General features: G+C 48.2%; 1 protein-coding gene across 2 annotated transcripts; it reads right to left on the bottom strand.

The window, feature by feature from the left end:
* Positions 1–270: 270 nt before the first annotated feature.
* kbtbd2 (kelch repeat and BTB (POZ) domain containing 2) lies at positions 271–15,068 on the bottom strand. 2 transcript variants are annotated; one of them, XR_013966165.1, is made up of 5 exons: positions 14,888–15,068; positions 7,220–7,385; positions 6,156–6,500; positions 3,355–5,264; positions 271–3,214 (listed from the first exon to the last, which is right to left on the bottom strand). XR_013966165.1 is itself a non-coding variant. In XM_080794012.1 (4 exons), the coding sequence occupies exons 1-4, from the start codon at positions 15,058–15,060 to the stop codon at positions 4,029–4,031; spliced, it is 1,920 nt and encodes a 639-aa protein (XP_080650138.1). In that variant the 5' UTR covers positions 15,061–15,068; the 3' UTR covers positions 271–4,028. The 2 variants fall into 2 exon arrangements, 1 of the variants encoding a protein (XP_080650138.1); XM_080794012.1 differs by having other exon boundaries at positions 271–5,264.
* Between the last annotated feature and the right edge of the window lie 2,995 nt (positions 15,069–18,063).

Genomic DNA, 18,063 nt, shown 5'->3' with positions numbered 1-18,063 from the left:
GTCAGTTTCAGGAACGTTTTTGGTATGTTTTTTTTAATAAATTAACGTTCATTCAAAATACAGTGCCAAAGGAATATGATGCAGCCAAACATGCTAGTAAAGTTTTTACTCATGAAGCACCTGTGCTCATGTGTGTTCTTTTTTTATTTTATTATTATTATTTTCCCCCCGTTTTCGTTTTTTTGTTATTTTTAAAAGGTTGGAGGAAGACCCCTCCCCTCTCCTCCCCCCCCCCCCCCACCCCACCCCCACCCACTCCAACGACTGCTAGTGGTTGCCGGGACGATTTCCATAGCAACAAGCTCTGGGCCAGCCCTCTCTCCTCCTCGAGACCCAATCAGCAGCAAAGATTCCTCCAAAAAAAAAGAAAAACAAAAAAAATAAAACACTCAAGGAAAAAAATAAAAATAAGTTTAAATCTTACAGGAAAAGAATGATTTCTACACATAGTCACTCTACAGTAATGTCTGGTATTGGATTTAAACAAAAATAAAAGGGGGAGGAGAAAAAAAAGAAAAAAGAAAGACACTAAAAATAGACCTGTTATCCCGCCGCCCCGACACTAGAACAGTTGTCTTTTCAACATATGAAAAATATATATATATTTTATATTTATATATCTCAGCAGCTTAGAAATAAAAATGCATGAGCACCCCCCCCACCCACCCACCCCCTTTTTAAAGAATAAGAAAAACCCAAAACTATGGTATTTTGTCATTTGAGAGTGGAGTTGTGTGGTGTGGTGTTGTTGCTTTTCTTTTGCAGAGACAAAGAACAAAAAGATGAGGTGGAAAAGAAGAGGAAAAAACAAGAGACTAGTGGGGGGGGACTGGGGGGGCGTAGAGCTAAGAGGAGAGCTGGCAAAAAGTCAAAAGGAAGCCATTATGATGATATGCTGGTGATTGATATGGAATGAAGTGTGTAAACTGACAAGACGTGTGGAAGAACATGCAGAACTAACTGCAACGTCCTCAATATTCATAATTAATATTAACCGAGAGAATGGACCCTTAATAACTCAGAGCGTGTACAAATGGACCCTTCTATACTTTTGACACCGTTAAAAAAAAAAAAAGGAACACTGTAGTAGGTTACTTTAAAACTCTGTGGGTACGACTGTGTCGCTTGCCAAAACAAAATGTAATCTAACAGACTACAGGCTAATAACACGTGACAACCATTTTAGCCTAGTCTTGCATTAAGCCACATGATCAGAGATCCATCTCTGCCTACTGTACTGACACATCATGGATGACGTTTAAATACAGTAGATGAGCTAAAGTGGGTGGAAACCATTTAGAAAAATAATAATAAATAAGACAACGGCAGCAGAATGCCAGTGGTGAATACATAACGTGTCTAAATGACTGGGCCTGTAAAAAAAATCATTTTTTAGCTTAAGACATTATGACAATTCTGAATTTCATTTTTCTCAGTCTATTTGGCTGCTTTCCCCCCCCCCTCGAGTGGCATGCAGGGGAAAAAGGGAACAGGCGCGTATTTATTTATTTTTTAGTGGAGTATGCATGCTCGCCAATCCTGGGAACATGGTGGGATGCATTCTGAAACACATATGGTGTCAGGCCCGGCCCTGCATCGCCACAGTACCAATGCAAAGACTTGAGGTGAACCCTTCATATTGGTATTGGTACGGCATCAAGATTGGTTTTCAAAGCAGTGCATTGTAGAGTTGTTCAAAGCCGTTCAACTTCAAACCCATGATTGAATTTAGACACCACCCTCCCAGACGTTATCAGTAGGTGGACATAATTATGTGATCGTCTGGCTATGGCGAGACTACGTTTTGGCAAGAGAGACCGACCGTCCCGAGTACATACTAGGCTGAAGGTTTTATGCGCTGCGGCAGGCTGAGGATGGAGGGAGGGAGGCATGAGAGGAAGGAAGGAAGGATGGGAGGAGAAGTGACCGGGACAGAGAGGTCAAGGGAGGGGAGGTGCGTTAGTGGAGTAGGGGGAGGGGGGCTGACTGGACCTGCAGTCACCTCCTACGACCCCACGCTGAACCTCCTCTCCCTCGTTCACGTCTCATCCCTCCTCCTCCTCCTCCTCCTCCGAGGTCCACTTGCTCCTTGGAAGAAAAGAATAAAATACATAACCCAAACCTCCATTCCACTGTTTCTTATGAGGGAACACCACGTAGCGGTCTGGTTCATCCAAATGTGTTTACTCGTCGTGTGGAGCATAACGGAGCACGTGGCTCTTTTTACAGCGTGGGCATCTGTACAGTAGGTTAGCCATGGCTCTGTACAGTAAGTTAGCCTTGGTTCTGTACAGTAAGTTAGCCATGACTCTGTACAATAGGTTAGCCTTGCGTAATAGTGTCTGTCTGTGTCTACTCTTACAGTAATCACGCAATCTGCTGGACCGATCAGTGCCAATTGTTGCTCATATCAGGCAGAAACTATGGCCACATTTGGAGTCAAATGTCATAGTTATCAAATTTATACATGTAGCTGGTGGGTCATTACACGGTGAATGGGTGGAATCCCTTAACTACGACTTCCAGTGGGGAAGTGGGACGATGCAGAAGTCTGAGACCTGTGGGTTCTCCTTCCCCAGGGCATGACCCGTGACACTGTTATTACTTTCAATAGCGGTCACATTACAGTAGGTGTGATTACGTACTGTAGGGATATGGATCAGTGGCTCAAAGGAGGCAGTTTCTCAGACTTTGATCAACGATTTGAACTCCATTCTGGGGAGGTTCCGCATTTCAGGAAAGGTATAGCAGGTGTACGGGCTCAAAAGAGTGAGCGGTGTGAAGTCAGATGGAAAGAGAAAATGGCCCAAAGTGACGTACGTCGCTTTCACGGTTCGATCGAGGGTCATCCAGGCCTTGAAAACAACCTCACGCTCCACATGACGAGTGAACACACGCAGATTTATATAAAACCAGCTACGTGAGCCTTTCATTAAACAAGGTATTCAAGATGTCTGCCGTGATGAATTTGCTCTAACTTAAGAGGACACATCGTTGAAGGCCCCCCCTTACCCCCCCTCCTCCTCCCCCACAGTTGTTGACTTAAATATAGAGACCAGTTAATTGTGCTTCCCAGAAAATAATCTGTTAAGCACTGAAGAGAGAGAGAGAGAGAGAGAGAGAGAGAGGGGGAGAGAGAGAGAGGGAGAGAGAGAGAGAGAGAGGGAGATGCACTGAAGGGACAGAGAGAAAGGGAGAGAGGGAGAGAGATGCACTGAAGAGACAGAGAGAGAGAGAGAGAGAGAGAGGGAGAGAGAGATGCACTGAAGAGACAGAGAGAGAGAGAGAGAGAGAGAGAGAGAGAGAGAGAGAGAGAGAGAGAGAGATGCACTGAAGAGACAGAGAGAGAGAGACAGAGAGAGAGAGAGGGGGAGATGCAGAGGACAATGAACCGACAGTGGTGAGGCAGTAGACTAGATGGAGGGAGGGGGGGTTGGTACAGTTGTGAGGGGGGTTGGTACAGTTGGTACAGTTGGTACAGTTGGTACAGTTGCCATCGTCATTCCAAGGTGGTGTGTGTTGTTTTCTCAGTAAGTGCTTCATCAGAATCATCATCATCATACCCACAACAAATCTGTTGACGTTTAGATTATCACATCATTGTAGACACAGTTATGTTAGATCTGTTTTAATATCTTATGTGATCATGTGACGTCACATCTGACAAAAAAAAAGAAAAACAACAAAGAGGTTTTTTTTTTCTTCAGATTACATTTTGTTTGTTTCTTTTTTTTTTTTTTTTTAGTTTTGGAAGGGTGGAAGATGGAGGGGAGGGAGGGGGGAGGGGGGGTGCGTTCGTTTTCCCTCCAAGCTCGTCTTGGAGGCTGCATCAGGTTCTCTCCACAGAGACACAGCGGGAAACTGTAGTGAAAGAAACTGTAGCCTTTGTCGTGTTCTCCTCAAGAGCCCTCCAAGAAGAATGCACACAATATGAAAGCCATTTTCCCCGTGGCTGACGCAGACAGTACTGATCCGTCCACCCTGCCCGTCCAGCGAGGACTCAGGAGGTCAAAGGTGGAGAGAGAGTTTTATACGTGCGGCAGAGACACCATGTCCCCGTCCATCTCGAACTCCTCCGCCCCCTCCGGCGAGAAGAGGCAGGTGGGCAGCTTCCAGGGCGACTCCTCCAGGCAGGAGGGGTAGAGCTTGCCCACGGCGCAGCGGAAGTCCTTCCCCAGGTCCCAGAGGACGCGCTCCGACACCGGCTGCATCAGGTACCAGCGGTCCAGCTCAGCGTCGTACTGGTAGATGGCGTACTTGGCGCGCTCGTTCATGTGCGTCTCGCGCATGAAAATGCACAGCGAGTTGAGCAGCACCACGGCGCGCACGCACGGGTCCGAGTAGCGCTTGGCGGGGATGTTGGCCGCCGGGCGCCACTCGTTCTTGTTGACGTCGTAGACCTCCACGGTGACGGAGGAGCCGTCCACGGTGGAGGTGGGCAGGCGCACGCCCGAGTTGGAGACCACGTGGAGCCCGCCGACGTAGAAGATGAGGTCGCCGAAGACGGCGGCGGAGGCGAAGCAGCGGGAGGTCTTGCGCATGGCCATCTCCACCCAGGTGTCGGCGCGCGGGAAGTAGCAGTACATGAGGTCGTGGGTCATGACGTAGATGCAGTCGTGCGCGGCCACGGACACGCTCCAGTTCCAGGCGAAGGGCAGCGGGCTCATCATGCTCCACTCGTCCTTCTCCACGTCGTAGCGCTCCACCGTGCGCTTGTTCAGCTCGCCGCCCACGTTGTCCCCGCCGATGGCGTAGATGTATCCCTCGCAGTGGACCAGCGAGGGCTTGATGCGCGCGCACAGCAGCGGCGTCTTGGGCACCCAGGCGTTCTGCTGCGCGTCCAGCCAGTAGAACGAGTCCACCGAGCGGAACACGGCCTGCAGCTTCCCGCCGCCGCCCGTCTTGGTGGTGCCGTGGTTGGCCGTGGTCAGCGTGCTCTTCAGCGGGATCTGCCCGCCGGCGATGTAGACGTCGTTGTCGGGCGTGACCAGCGTGCCCACCTTCTGCAGGTCGCCGGGCGGGTTGCTCAGCTTGTAGACCTTCTCGGCCTGCGGGCTGTAGCACGCCACCGTGTGGGCGTGGCTGATGACCGTGTGGCCGCAGTCGGAGGGCGACTCGGCCGCCGCCTCCACGAAGATGAGCATCTCCTCCTTGGTCATGCCCAGGCGGGGCTTGAAGAACTTGGGCATGGACTTGTAGAGGCCCTGCACCACCACGGACTTGTCGTTGGGCGGCAGGCCCTGGAACCAGGCGCGCTGCGTCACCTAGAAGGAAACACACTGACGGATTACAACCAGGCGCGCTGCGTCACCTAGAAGGAAACAAACTGACAGATTACAACCAGGCGCGCTGCGTCACCTAGAAGGAAACACACTGACGGATTACGACTTGTCCCAAAATGCAGCAGCCAAGAGTTTTAACCTATTCTGACCCGAGATCAGATTCATACGAGGTGTCCACTGGACACGCACTGGTCTGATCAACCCATTCTGACCTGAGATCAGATTCTAAAAATGTCAGTCGTTCTTCGATTTTTCAAAACTAGCAGACCTACAAGCTCGTAGCGCGACACTCGGTGGCGCGCTATGAGCTTGTAGATCTGATATTTTTAAATAGCTAAAGCATAACGTAATGCTAACACCAAAAGGGGTTAACTAGAACTAAGATGAGAGAACATATTACTCCAGTTTTGGCTTCACTGCACTTCCGGCTTCCGGGTTGTTTTTAGGATTGATTTTAAAATTATTTTCGTGTATAAAGCTCTCAATAGTCTCGCACCTTCCTACCTACATGACTGCCTGCCTAAATATGTCCCAAACCGCCCCCTAAGGTCTTCCACTGCTGGCCTGCTCGCTTACTAACTAAAAAATACGGGGAAGCAGCTTTTTGCTTCTACGGGCCGACGGCATGGAACAAGCTCCCACTGTACCTTCGTCAGGCAGCCTCTGTAGACATTTTTAAAGCACAGCTCAAGACCCACTTCTACAACATTGCTTTTAATTGATCTTTTATTTTTTATTCATTGCATTACTGCTTGTTTTTTAATGTCTTTGCCTTGCTTTTCTTTTTCTCCGTTGCTCTGTAAAGCACTTTGAGCTGCATTTCATGTCATGAAAGGTGCTATACAAATAAAGTTTTATTATTATCATCATTACCTCGGACAGCGCGTCGATGCGGATCTGGCTGAGCACCGAGGAGAGGTGCTGCGAGCGCGCCTCCATGTTGTACTCCAGCCACAGCATGGCGGCCTCGCGCACCGTCTCCTCCTTCTCCACGTTGAGGTTGTCGGAGCTCAGCACGTCCACCAGCAGCTCGTGGGACAGCTGCAGGAAGGCCTCCTGCCGGTACACGGTGGGGAACTTGTGCTCCACCATGCGCTTGGCGCTCTGCTTCAGCTCGTTGCAGCTGAACAGGTCGCCGAAGCTCAGCAGGCGCACGCAGTTGTCCGCGTTGATCTTCTTCACCAGGTAGTCGCGGCACTGCAACAACACGTCTTCCACCTGGTGGAGAGGAGGACAGATAGATGGTTAAACACTGTAACAACACGTCTTCCACCTGGTGGAGAGGAGGACAGATAGATGGTTAAACACTGTAACAACACGTCTTCCACCTGGTGGAGAGGAGGACAGATAGATGGTTAAACACTGTAACAACACGTCTTCCACCTGGTGGAGAGGAGGACAGATAGATGGTTAAACACTGTAACAACACGTCTTCCACCTGGTGGAGAGGACAGACAGACAGATAGATGGGTGGGGTGGTTAAAAAGACAGATCAGAGAGACAAGCACACGAAGCAAAGAAAGAAAAATATCAAAGATTTGTGGCCGAACAAATAATTAGAAAGAAGAAGAACACCTTTTTTCTTTTTTTTCCTTTTCATAATTCTTATCCCATGATTTTGTAACCCATTTTTCACCCCTGTGTCAATCATCCATCAGGCGCCCCGGCTGGCCAGGGGGAGGCAGTTTAGAGACCAGGATTACAGCATGTTTTTTGTGTGAGGGTACCTACCCTAGGGGACACGGGGAGAACATGCAAACTCCACACAGAAAGGCCCTTTCGCCAACCCAGCCTCGGGTATGGGCACTGATGACGCGGAGAAGGAAACACGCCGAGCAGGAATCGAACCCAGGACCTTCTAGCTGTGAGGCGACAGCACTACCAACTGTGCCACCGTGCCCCTCTGCAACGCTCTATGGACGGCCCCTGGAACTGACCTGTAGGAAGCAGGCGGTCTCGTACAGCGGCTCCACCGTGCTGTCGTTGACAGCCAGGTTTCCCGTGTAGGCGTAGGTGATGATGACCTGCAGCGTGACGGGGTCCACGTTGTGCAGGTGGACGTGGGTCTGGTTGCTTTCGCTGAGGCCGCCCATGAACATCGCTCTGGAGGAGAAGAAAATATACAAGAAGAGTTTTATTCTGTACGCCCATGAACATGGCCCTGGAGGAGGAGAGTCAAAGACAAAGAGTTTTTAATCTGTACGCCCATGAACATGGCCCTGGAGGAGGAGTCAAAGAGAATATACATGAACATGGCCCTGGAGGAGTCAAAGACAAATACATGAAGAGTTTTATTCTGTACGCCCATGAACATGGCCCTGGTGGAGAGGACTCAAAGACAAATACATGAACATGACCCTGGAGGAGGAGAGTCACAGAAAATATACAAGAAGAGTTTTATTCAGTACGCCAATGAACATTATGGAAGCATAAAGCTGCCACAATTCAAATGAAATGGCAAATATGAAAAGTCAATTGAAATAAGAGAAATGCTTTTTCATTTTCAGGTCATTAACGCATTTCTTGGGACAAAAATAAATCTAAAATGCAATAGCATTTACCTTTAATCTACAGATGTGCTTATTCTATGACATAAAAAAAAGATCATTAGATTTTCAAATGAAATAAATATGTTTTCTTTTCTCAGAAAAGACAATTTTTAAATTTCGACGTCAGGTCTAAATGGGTTAACATTGGTTCTTATGTGAAGAACGACAAAACTACACCTCACATTGTCATTCACCACCTATTTCTCCTTCATACTGTGTTGTTCCTGTACCTCGTTACATGCAAGGTCATGCAGGCATGGCCATCACACCAATGCCTATACACTTTACACACGTCACACCTCATGCACAAACACTATGGAACTGCTGGCCTATACAGTATGCGTTTGCAGTGGGAGAGCCGAGCCCTTCTTACGCAATCCTACAAGCATAGCTGTGTCTCTGTCTCGGCAGGACTACAAACATGACACACAGGTTTCCTTCCTCACTAAAACCTGCAGCTGCCCCTCTTCTCCGTTTAACTCCTTTTGACCTGGGAACGGTTCTACAAATGGTCTTCTAAATCCTGACAGTTTTCTGAAAAACCCTCATGTTTCCATGTCGGCCGTTCTCAAACATTTTCATGTCAAGGACCCCCAAAAATATATGAAATTGGCCTCTGAGTCCGACCCCCAATCTGAAAAGATGTTGTTCCAGGGACCCCCTCCAGTAGGCTTGTCACGGTGTCCGGTGTTACCGGTGTTACCGGTGGGCGGGCACATCACCGAGTACTTTAATTGCACACCGATTAAACCGTTTATATATAAAAAAAAAAAAAAAAAAAGTAAAGTCTATTTTTATTTTTTATTTGCATCCATTCCATGTTGCACATTCTGTAAATTACTAAACTACGGTAAACTAACTATCTTGTTATCGATGTTTAGTAGTACAAATGTATCTTCAACTCTCTCCGCGGACCGCCTGCTCTTCATAGAGGTAAATTGCAGCAGGCACGGAGTACTCAGACAGAAGCCTATGACGAGAGTGGGGGGACGGGGGAGGGTGAAACAAGGCTGCATGCAGTTGAGTTGATTAGGACAGGCTACAACAGGTCACAGGTCAGGAGAGAGATTACTACAAAAAAACAAACATGGCGGAGGCTACGAGCGCGGCGGATTTGGTGTCAAAGCCCAAGGCAAAATCAGTTGTTTGGCGTTATTTTGGTTTCATACCCAATGCTGATAGGGAACCTGAAAATCCCGACGAGGTTGTCTGCAAACTGTGTCTCGCTAAAGTCGCAGCTTCTGGAGGCAACACCTCTAATCTAAAGGCTCACCTATTAGGGAAACACAAGACTGCGGCTGCAAAATTGGGTCTTGCTGGCCGGCGTAAAATCATGGCAGTTGCTTCTTCACACACACAGCCGTCGATTGCTGGAGCAATTAAAACGAAATACAAGCAGGACAGTGTGCGGTGGAATAGATGCACTGATGCCGTGACCAGGTACATATGCAAAGACATGGTGTCATTCAGGACAGTTGAAAAGAGAGCGTTCAGAGACATGTTGGCCACATTCGACTGCCAGTACCAGGTTCCAACAAGGAATTATTTTTCTTACACTGCCGTCCCAAATGCCTACGAAAGGATTCGGAGTGAATTGAAGAATGTCATCACAACGGTTGATTACTATTCCCTCACCACCGACTTGTGGTCCAGCCCCAAAATGGCACCCTACATGTCTCTCACTTTTCATTACATCGACAAAGAGTGGACCCTGGAAGCCAAATGTCTACAGACCAGCTTTTTGCCTGAGGACCACACTGCCGATAACTTAAAAGAAGCTTTGTTGACTGCTCTGGAAGAATGGGGATTAAACATCGATAACTTGTCCTGTCTCACGACCGACAGCGGGGCAAACATAAAGGCCGCTGCTCGAAAGTTAGACGTGCCCTGGATGAGCTGCTTCGGGCACAACCTGAACCTCGCCGTGACCAACACAATCGGCAAGACGGAGAAAGCCCGAACCGATCATGCCCTGGCTGTTTGTCGCAGAATCAATGGACTGTTCTCCCACAGCTGGAAAAGGAGACGCGATCTAAAAGCGGCGCAGATAGAGCTTGGAATCGACGAGCACGAGCTAGTGACGGTACGTTTATTAATATAATTAATATATAGCTTAGGAAAGGACACATTATTTCCTACTGCGGGGGATGTTAAAGAATACTAATAATACATAAATATAATATGTAATATAAATATAGGATAAGATGTATTTTATTGTAACACTTTCTTTTTCATTGTGTATTTATAGGACTGTCCAACTCGGTGGGGCAGCAAGCAACAGATGATCGACAGAATGCTGGAACAGAGGCGGGCAATAAACAGAGTTCTTTCTGAAGATCGCAAAGCAGATGTAAGAATTGACTGGCAAACCCAGGAAGTATTGGAGTCTATGAACAAGGCGCTAAAGCCAGTGAGCGAGTTCACAGATGTTTTGTCCAGCGAGAATTGCATCACCGCCTCAGCCTTACTACCTGTGCTTGACCTGATCAGAGATGAGACGCTAGGCCCTAGTGATGACGACACTACACTGACAGCTTCGTTCAAAGCCGGAATCGTAACGATTTTGCAGGAGAAATACGAAGCTCCAACTCTACCCGAAAAAAGTCTGGACCTGCTGCGCAAGGCAACATTCATGGACCCGCGCTACAAGGGTGATTACGATGCAAATGTGGAAGAGACCAAGATGGAGATAAAGGAAGAAGCCGTCTTCATCGGCCGCCAGAGAGCCCCCGCAGCGGCAGCAGACCCAGAAGTGAGTGGAGAGACTGGAGAGAGGGAGGAGGAGGGAGGGGAAGTCCCTGGCCCACAGCAGCAGCCCCCCGTGCCCAAAAAGAAAACTTTAGCGAGTTTATTCAAGCGAAGGGCAACTGCCACGACCACACCCGCGACTATTCCGGAAAAGGTGGATGCCGAGATGGCAAAATATTGCCAAGAATCACTCCTGGATCTAGAGGAGAACCCTCTCCTTTGGTGGAAAACAAATGAACACTCCTTTCCCCTGTTGGCAAACGTAGCCAGAAAATACCTGTGCATTTGTGCAACAAGCTGCGCATCAGAAAGGCTCTTCAGCACAGCGGGCAACATATGTACACCCATTAGATCTCTGCTGAGCCCACAAAAGGTAAACCAGTTAGTTTTCCTGGCAAAGAATATGTAGCGAAAATATAAATCTGTTACTGTCTGCAGCCAATTAAGGCCAATGTTAGGCCTATGTGACGTTTTATTCTGTATTTTATTATTATTTTAATTCTGGCAGTTTTTTATTTCAGTTTCTCATTTAAGAGTTGGCAGCTTAAAGACCTTAGATTGCACAGTATGCAGGCCAGTTGTTTAAGACTATATGTGTAATATGTATATGCGACATTGTGCGTGTGTGTTAGACTGTTAGTTATGCAAGTCTGCTATTGCAGCATGTGAAATGTGAATGATGCGATGATTGCGATCGTGTATTACTATTCATGTCATTGTTAGCGGGGTTAACGACCGCTGTTTACAGTTTTGGATCAAAGAGGCTTTTTTGATCACTTGAAGTAACTTGTGTCACTTTATTAAGGTACTACCGAGTCCCGACTGTTATTCATGTAAAAAAAAAAAAGCACTACAGAGAGCTACTACCGAATATTGTTCATGTTTAAAAAAAGCACTGCAGTGAGAAATGTGTGCACTTTCATGGTTCATACATGTTTATTAATAAAACAATATGAACCAACCTATTTTGTATTTTTTCAAAGGGGAAGTATTTTAATGAATGAAATGCCATGATATATATATATATATATATTATTACTAACGTCGATTAAGTATGACGTTTTGACCAGTGTGGTGAGGACTCTGAGGGCATCTAGTGGTTGGAAACGGTGTTACCGGTATAACCGGTGTTAAAGCAAACGGTGAAAACGGTGTAGACATTCTTACACCGTGACAAGCCTACCCTCCAGTCAGTTTAATATCGTCTAATGCAATCAAATACAACTTTTTTGTGTGAATCTATGGGCTGTCAAGGCCAGAAAGTAGTGTTTTGCACACTCAGTAGGCGTTCCTGCAAAACTTCCGGGTTTGATGATGATGTCACACGCTTACCCTCTATCCTTAGAGGGAGGGGGGGCGTGGTAGGGGGGCGTGGCAGGGGTGAAGAGAGTGGAAAGGAAGTAAGCGAGGAGGAGAGGAAATAGAGTGCGAGTGTGTGAGGGCGCCAAGAGGAAGCGATGGGACACCTATGAACCTTGGAGGGGAAATGCCTGGCATGCTGGATAATGGAGATGGAAGAGGAGAGAGAGAGGCGAGGCGTTCACTGTTCAGAGCGTTTTGGAATATGACAGAAGACCTGCTGCAAATGCTCACAATGTGGTCCCCGTATCAGCTAAATCTGGAGTATGAATGAATAGGCCTTAAATCATTTCCACACTCCTATCCAACGTCATGGTCTTGAGCTCTACACAGTGTTGTTAACCAAGCCTGTCGCGCCACAGTGCTTCTACGTAGCTACGTCGCTTCTTGCCTCTCGTGGCTTTGCCCCGTGTTGCTCCCATAGCGTCGGTTTGTTTTGCCACTAGTACTGCAGGTGATACAGGGTGTGTTTGCATTCTATGTGCTATTATGATTGACATAAGATACAGTATGTCCCTTTAACCTATTTTGACCTGAGATCAGATTCTAATGTCTTCTATACATCATGACAGTTTTCTGAAAAAGCTATGTTTCTATGTCAGTCGTTCTTTGATTTTTCAAAAATAACAGACCTACAAGCTCATAGCGCGACACTCGGTGTCGCGCTTTAGTATTCAATAGCTAAAGCATATCATAGTGCTAACACCAAAAGGGGTTCCCGCCCCAAAATGGGTTAATGGGCACTGCACAGGTATAGTGGGTGTGTCACCGGGGCTGGGGCGCTGCCACTCTACCTATTCATGGCGTTTACCTGTCACTTGGGTGAGGGAAGTTGGACAGAAAGAGAGGAGGTGAGCGTGGGAGAAGACGACATTTCTGTTGACCGCATCAAACGCATTTCATCACCATTAACATCCATGTTTAGTTATAATAGCTAAAAGCCTGGGAACAGTTGTAACTGTGTGGTGACTGAATAAACGGCGGTTTCATGGTTCATTAGCGTGCGCGTCATACAAAGAAAGAGTCTCTTTACTCTCATGTTTAGCTCCTCGCGGCGGCTCCTTTGAACCGCCGCAACACAGGGCGTGACACTCCGTTAGCTATAGCTCATTGTGTCATCGTTAAGGGTTTCTGTGATTGTACAAGCCAAGTCCTGGGCTCAGTAAAACAAACTCCCAATGCTGTAGGCCAACTTAAAAGCTAGTCTATATCACGCTGATATTTTGTATCTTCTGTGATATGTCCAAGTCTGGTAAATAGAAATAGCCATGGAGGTTGTGTGTATGCTCCCTATTCTTAAGGTTTGATGATACATTGTACATAATAAAGACATGTTTATTCAATTGTGTAACACGTGTATTTAGGGTGGAAGTTGTGAATGCTGAAGCAAGGGGGTTTGCCTATGGCTCCACTACAAGCTGCAACACATCTCATTATGCAACCACCTGCTTACAGCATGAGGCCCCAGGTTCTGACACACACACACACACACACACACACACACACACACACACACACACACACACACACACACACACACACACACACACACACACACACACACACACACGTGTATCAGTGTTAATATTTCACAATATTTTGAATAACACACCATTTAGTTTTAGTCCAATTTAGTCTTCTGAAAAACCTTAGTCAACAAAATTAACACTGTGTGTGTGTGTGTGTGTGTGTGTGTGTGTGTGTGTGTGTGTGTCTCTCTAAGACGTGATACATTATTCATTGCAACTGTAGGAGGTAAAGCCTTTGACGATCATAACAGTGTGACGAGCTCAGATCAGATGACACTGGGCAGGGCAGGGCAGGGCCATGGTTAATTGGTTATGACACAATTATGAGCAATAACAGTAGAGGAAAACACCACTAGAAGTAGAAATATACACCATCATCAACCAGGATCATACCAACATTTGAATTATTATCACTTCTCCAGTAAATATTCACACTGTGATGATGCTCGATGATCCCCATGATTTGGAGAAGATACAATTATATGGTGGTGGTCACCTCACCACCGGAGCGGTGGTCACCTCACCACCGAAAATCCAGACTATGAATGAGCCTAGAATGTCCCTGCACTATTGGGGGATGATATTAATTCATACATTTATTTTTACCGCACGGCACTGGTGGTCTCTCTAGCACCGCTCCCATTTTGTTGTTGTGCGATTGGCTGCCGCTGCAGGCTTGCCTCTCGCCGCAATGACCATTCTGGCTATAATATACACAAGAACCTACACAGCCCTGTACGGGCAGTGTAGGGCTGCACGTATTATTTTTTAAATACATTTATCTCTGATTCTTTTCCAAGATTGCGTTTATGGCCAAAACAAGCTAATATTCACGCACGGCCCATAACGAAAAGCGGTTATGTTTCGGGGGTGAATTAAAATACGATCGCGCACAACTTTACATTGCCGTCGTTTACGTCCGGTTCACGGCCCGGGAGGGGTATAATAATGTGTACAACAAAACACATCCGAGATGCCCCATCACTTCCTACTTTCAAATCCTTACTGAAAACCCACCTGTTCACAACCGCATTCCCAAGCTGATGTGTTTTAAAACTTATCTTATGCACTGTTTTATTCTTTTCTAAATATATTTTTTATCCCACGATTTTGTAACCCATTTTTCACCCCTGTGCCAATCATCTACTGTGATCCTGGGCTCTACACACCCTCCGCCAACCTGGGGAGAGCAACGGACTTAACTCATGCTTCCTTCATGCTTGAGTGTCCAAGTTGCTCCTTTACACCTGACAGGGGGGAGTTTCCCTGTTTGGACGTATAGCACGTGGAAGGAACACGTTATTCCAACCAGTTCCTTTCCCCTCCATCAGGCGCCCCGGCTGGCCAGGGGGAGGCAGTTTAGAGACCAGGATTACTGCATGTTTGAATGGGTTTTAAAACGAGTACACAATGCTCTCACCTGAAGTAGGAGCTGCAGGTGGCCAGGACCATCTTGTGGCAGGGGAACTCCGAGTCCTCCACCAGCAGGACCACGTCTGTGAGCAGCTTCTGCTCGTAGAAGAACTTGAGCTGCTCCAGCAGAGAGACGGCGTAGTCCGTGTTGACCGGGCGGCGCTCACCTACATCCGACATGCTCGCGTCCCATGAATCCCGCCCCAGGTTGGAACGGAGGAGGTCTCGCCGGCGAGGCCGAGACCGAGACCGGACTCACACCCCGAGCAAGGAAAATATATAGATTATAATGAAGATGAGAAGAAGGGAAAAAAGGCGAGGGAGGGGAGGGGAGAGGGGGGAAGGGGGTAGGGGGGGGAGGGAGAGTGACACCAACACCTCCACTGGTGCAGGTTGGAGGCGTTTACAGCTTTCACCGGGGGGTGGGGTGGGGTGGGTGGGGAAGGGGGGCGGCTAACCCCTAATGAACCAGCTTCTCTTTTTTTTTAACGATGGGAGGTTAAGACAAAGAGGCAGAAAGACTAAAGGCTATCTTTCTCTCTTCGTCTTATGCTGTTCCTTCCTTCCTTCCTGGTCTGGGGAGTTTCTGAGGTTCTGAGGATGCCCCTCTGGTAGCTCAGAGTCCAGGTAGGCGCTCAGCACTGAGGTTTGTTGCCTTGGTCTTGTGCGGTGCGCCCCTCACGTCTCTGAAGCTCAGAGTCCAGGTGGCACTCAGCAGCACTGAGGTTTGTTGCCTTGGCCTTGCTTCGAACAGAGTCCAGGTGGCTCTCAGCTCTGAGGTTGTTGCTCACCTTGTGCGGTGCGCCCCTCGCGTCTCTGGACTGAGGTTTGTTGCCTTGGCCTTGTGCGGTGCGCCCCTCTGGACTGAGGTTTGTTGCCTTGGCCTTGTGCGGTGCGCCCCTCGCGTCTCTGCGGCGTACAGAGTCCAGGTGGCGCTCAGCACTGAGGTTTGTTGCTCGCCTTGTGCGGTGCGAACCCCTCGCGTCTCTGCGGCGAACTGTGGTCTGAGGTCTCTCTGTGAAGCGTTGCCGGCAGGCGGGGGGGGGGGGGGGGGTAGAGGGAACAGCCACTCCTACTGGTGAGACACCGCTACATCAGTGCAGGTCTGGAGAGACAAAGGGGACAAAGAAACGATTCAGAACTAAATTTTAACAGGAGGATTTGATTACTTATCCACTTTATTTTTTTGTCTTCGTGAAATGCAGAATGACCCCTTTAACTAAAAATACATCGCATTGGATGCACCGGGGACGTGTCCTCAGTGATGTATCCTGAGGTCAACAGGGTTTTTTTGGGTCTACCAACAACATCATACCCCTCACTCAGGTGACCCAGCCAGGGTGATCAAGTCCCGACTTACGTCCCAGTATCTACCCTCAATCAGTCCCACTAGGGCAAAACCAGGGCCACACAATCCGTTGGAACCACTCCAGGACTACTCTGCCAGGGCTGGGAGGTACACTTCTGGCGTGTGGAAGGACTATAGGCTCTGTGGATTGACTCCTGTCCGGGCCCCTCCTACGTCTCACCAGGTCAACTCCTGCTCTCACCAGGCCCAGGACCTGTGCGTTGCACCAGAGTCCCAGTACCAGACAGTGACACTTCATTCAGGAGTGGTGGGCAATGGAGCTTATGCTAAAACACATTTCACCACTTCTTTAAAGTTTGCACTTGCATAACAGCGATGAGACAATAAAAGTTGTCCCCCCCCCCCCCTCACACACACACACAAAGCTGAACAGAACAGTTTGATTTACCCCCAGATTGAGCCTGAGAGGCAGGCTGTGAAATTAAATGTCTGTCTAATGTCTATACCCCCGCACAATCTGAGCCATCAAACCCCCTGCATATCCCCCCAAACACTTCCTTCTTTCCACATGAGAAAAGAGCACCGTCAACAATCTTGGTCTCCCCTGACAGGTCACCAGCCCCTCCCTCCTTCACTCCTACACCCATCGCTCCCCCTTCTCCCCATCCTTCACACAGACAGACAGACGATGTAGGGTGAAGCTGCCTTTAGGGAGCGACCTGGAGGCCTGTCAGCATGCCAGGTTGCACAAGCACCACCCTCAAGCACAACAATCATACCACGAGTCACCAAGAAGTGCAAACACCTCACCACCGGAGCGGTGGTCACCTTACCACCGGAGCAGTGGTCACCTCACCACCGGAGCGGTGGTCACCTCACCACCGGAGCGGTGGTCACCTCACCACCGGAGCGGTGGTTACTTCACCACTGAAAAGCCAGACTATGAATGAGCCTTAATTCTCACACACACACACACACAGATGGCAGAGGAAACCATGCAAGGCACCAACCTGCACATCAGGAGCAATCAGGGGTTCAGTGTCTTGCTGAAGGACACTTCGACACCAACTCTGGGGGAGCCCAGGATCGAACTTTGCGGTTGCCATCCGGCCTCTCTACCGGCCACTGACTCTACCCTCTGAGCCACTGCTGCCCCAAATAAAATGTATCAATTCATTCAACTTCATCATAGAGAGTGCCATGTTGTTACAATATGTGCGCACACAAGTACAACACACAGAAAAATTTACCGTTTCCATTTCCTCAGACACAAAGAAACACGCTTGTGGCTGCCTGACTACAGCTCCTCCACTCCGATCCCCAGTGACCAGCCTGTCTGGCAGGCTGCTCCTCCACTCCGATCCCCAACTCCTCCACTCCGACCCCCAGTGACCAGCCTCCTGTCTGGCAGGCTGCTCCTCCACTCCGATCCCCAACTCCTCCACTCCGACCCCCAGTGACCAGCCTCCTGTCTGGCAGGCTGCCACCACATGGAGCCCCGAGGCACTTTTACTATCCATACATCCGTAGACGTAAAGTAAAGTGCTGCGGTTTACAGCAACACCAATGAGGACAATAAAAATACTTGTTTCTACAACGTCAGCTGCATTATCTAAATTACAATGTTGACCATCATGTGCTTAATCTCATGTGCTACTATCCATACATCCGTAGATGTAAAGTAAAGTGCTGCGCTTTACAGCAACACCAATAAGGACAATAAAAACACTTGTTTCTACAACGTCAGCTATTAACTCAAAGCATTATCTAGTTTACAATCAGCAAAAAAAACAACACCACTTTACTTTCGAGCAGTGTTGACCATGTGCTTAATCTCTTGAAATGTACTTTCGATTTATAGCATTCGTCTACTC

Source organism: Protomyctophum bolini (assembly GCF_963924005.1).
Source record: "Protomyctophum bolini genome assembly, chromosome: 21".
Taxonomy (NCBI): domain Eukaryota; kingdom Metazoa; phylum Chordata; class Actinopteri; order Myctophiformes; family Myctophidae; genus Protomyctophum; species Protomyctophum bolini.
This window is presented reverse-complemented; position numbering and strand designations above follow the sequence as displayed.

Excerpts from the sequence above, each read along its gene's own strand:
- kbtbd2 (XM_080794012.1), bottom strand. The coding sequence starts at position 15,060 with ATGTCGGATGTAGGTGAGCGCCGCCCGGTCAACACGGACTACGCCGTC. Across the intron at positions 6,501-7,219 it reads AGACCGCCTGCTTCCTACAG|GTGGAAGACGTGTTGTTGCA; the intron begins GTCAGTTCCAGG and ends CCTCTCCACCAG. Across the intron at positions 5,265-6,155 it reads GCATCGACGCGCTGTCCGAG|GTGACGCAGCGCGCCTGGTT; the intron begins GTAATGATGATA and ends GTTTCCTTCTAG.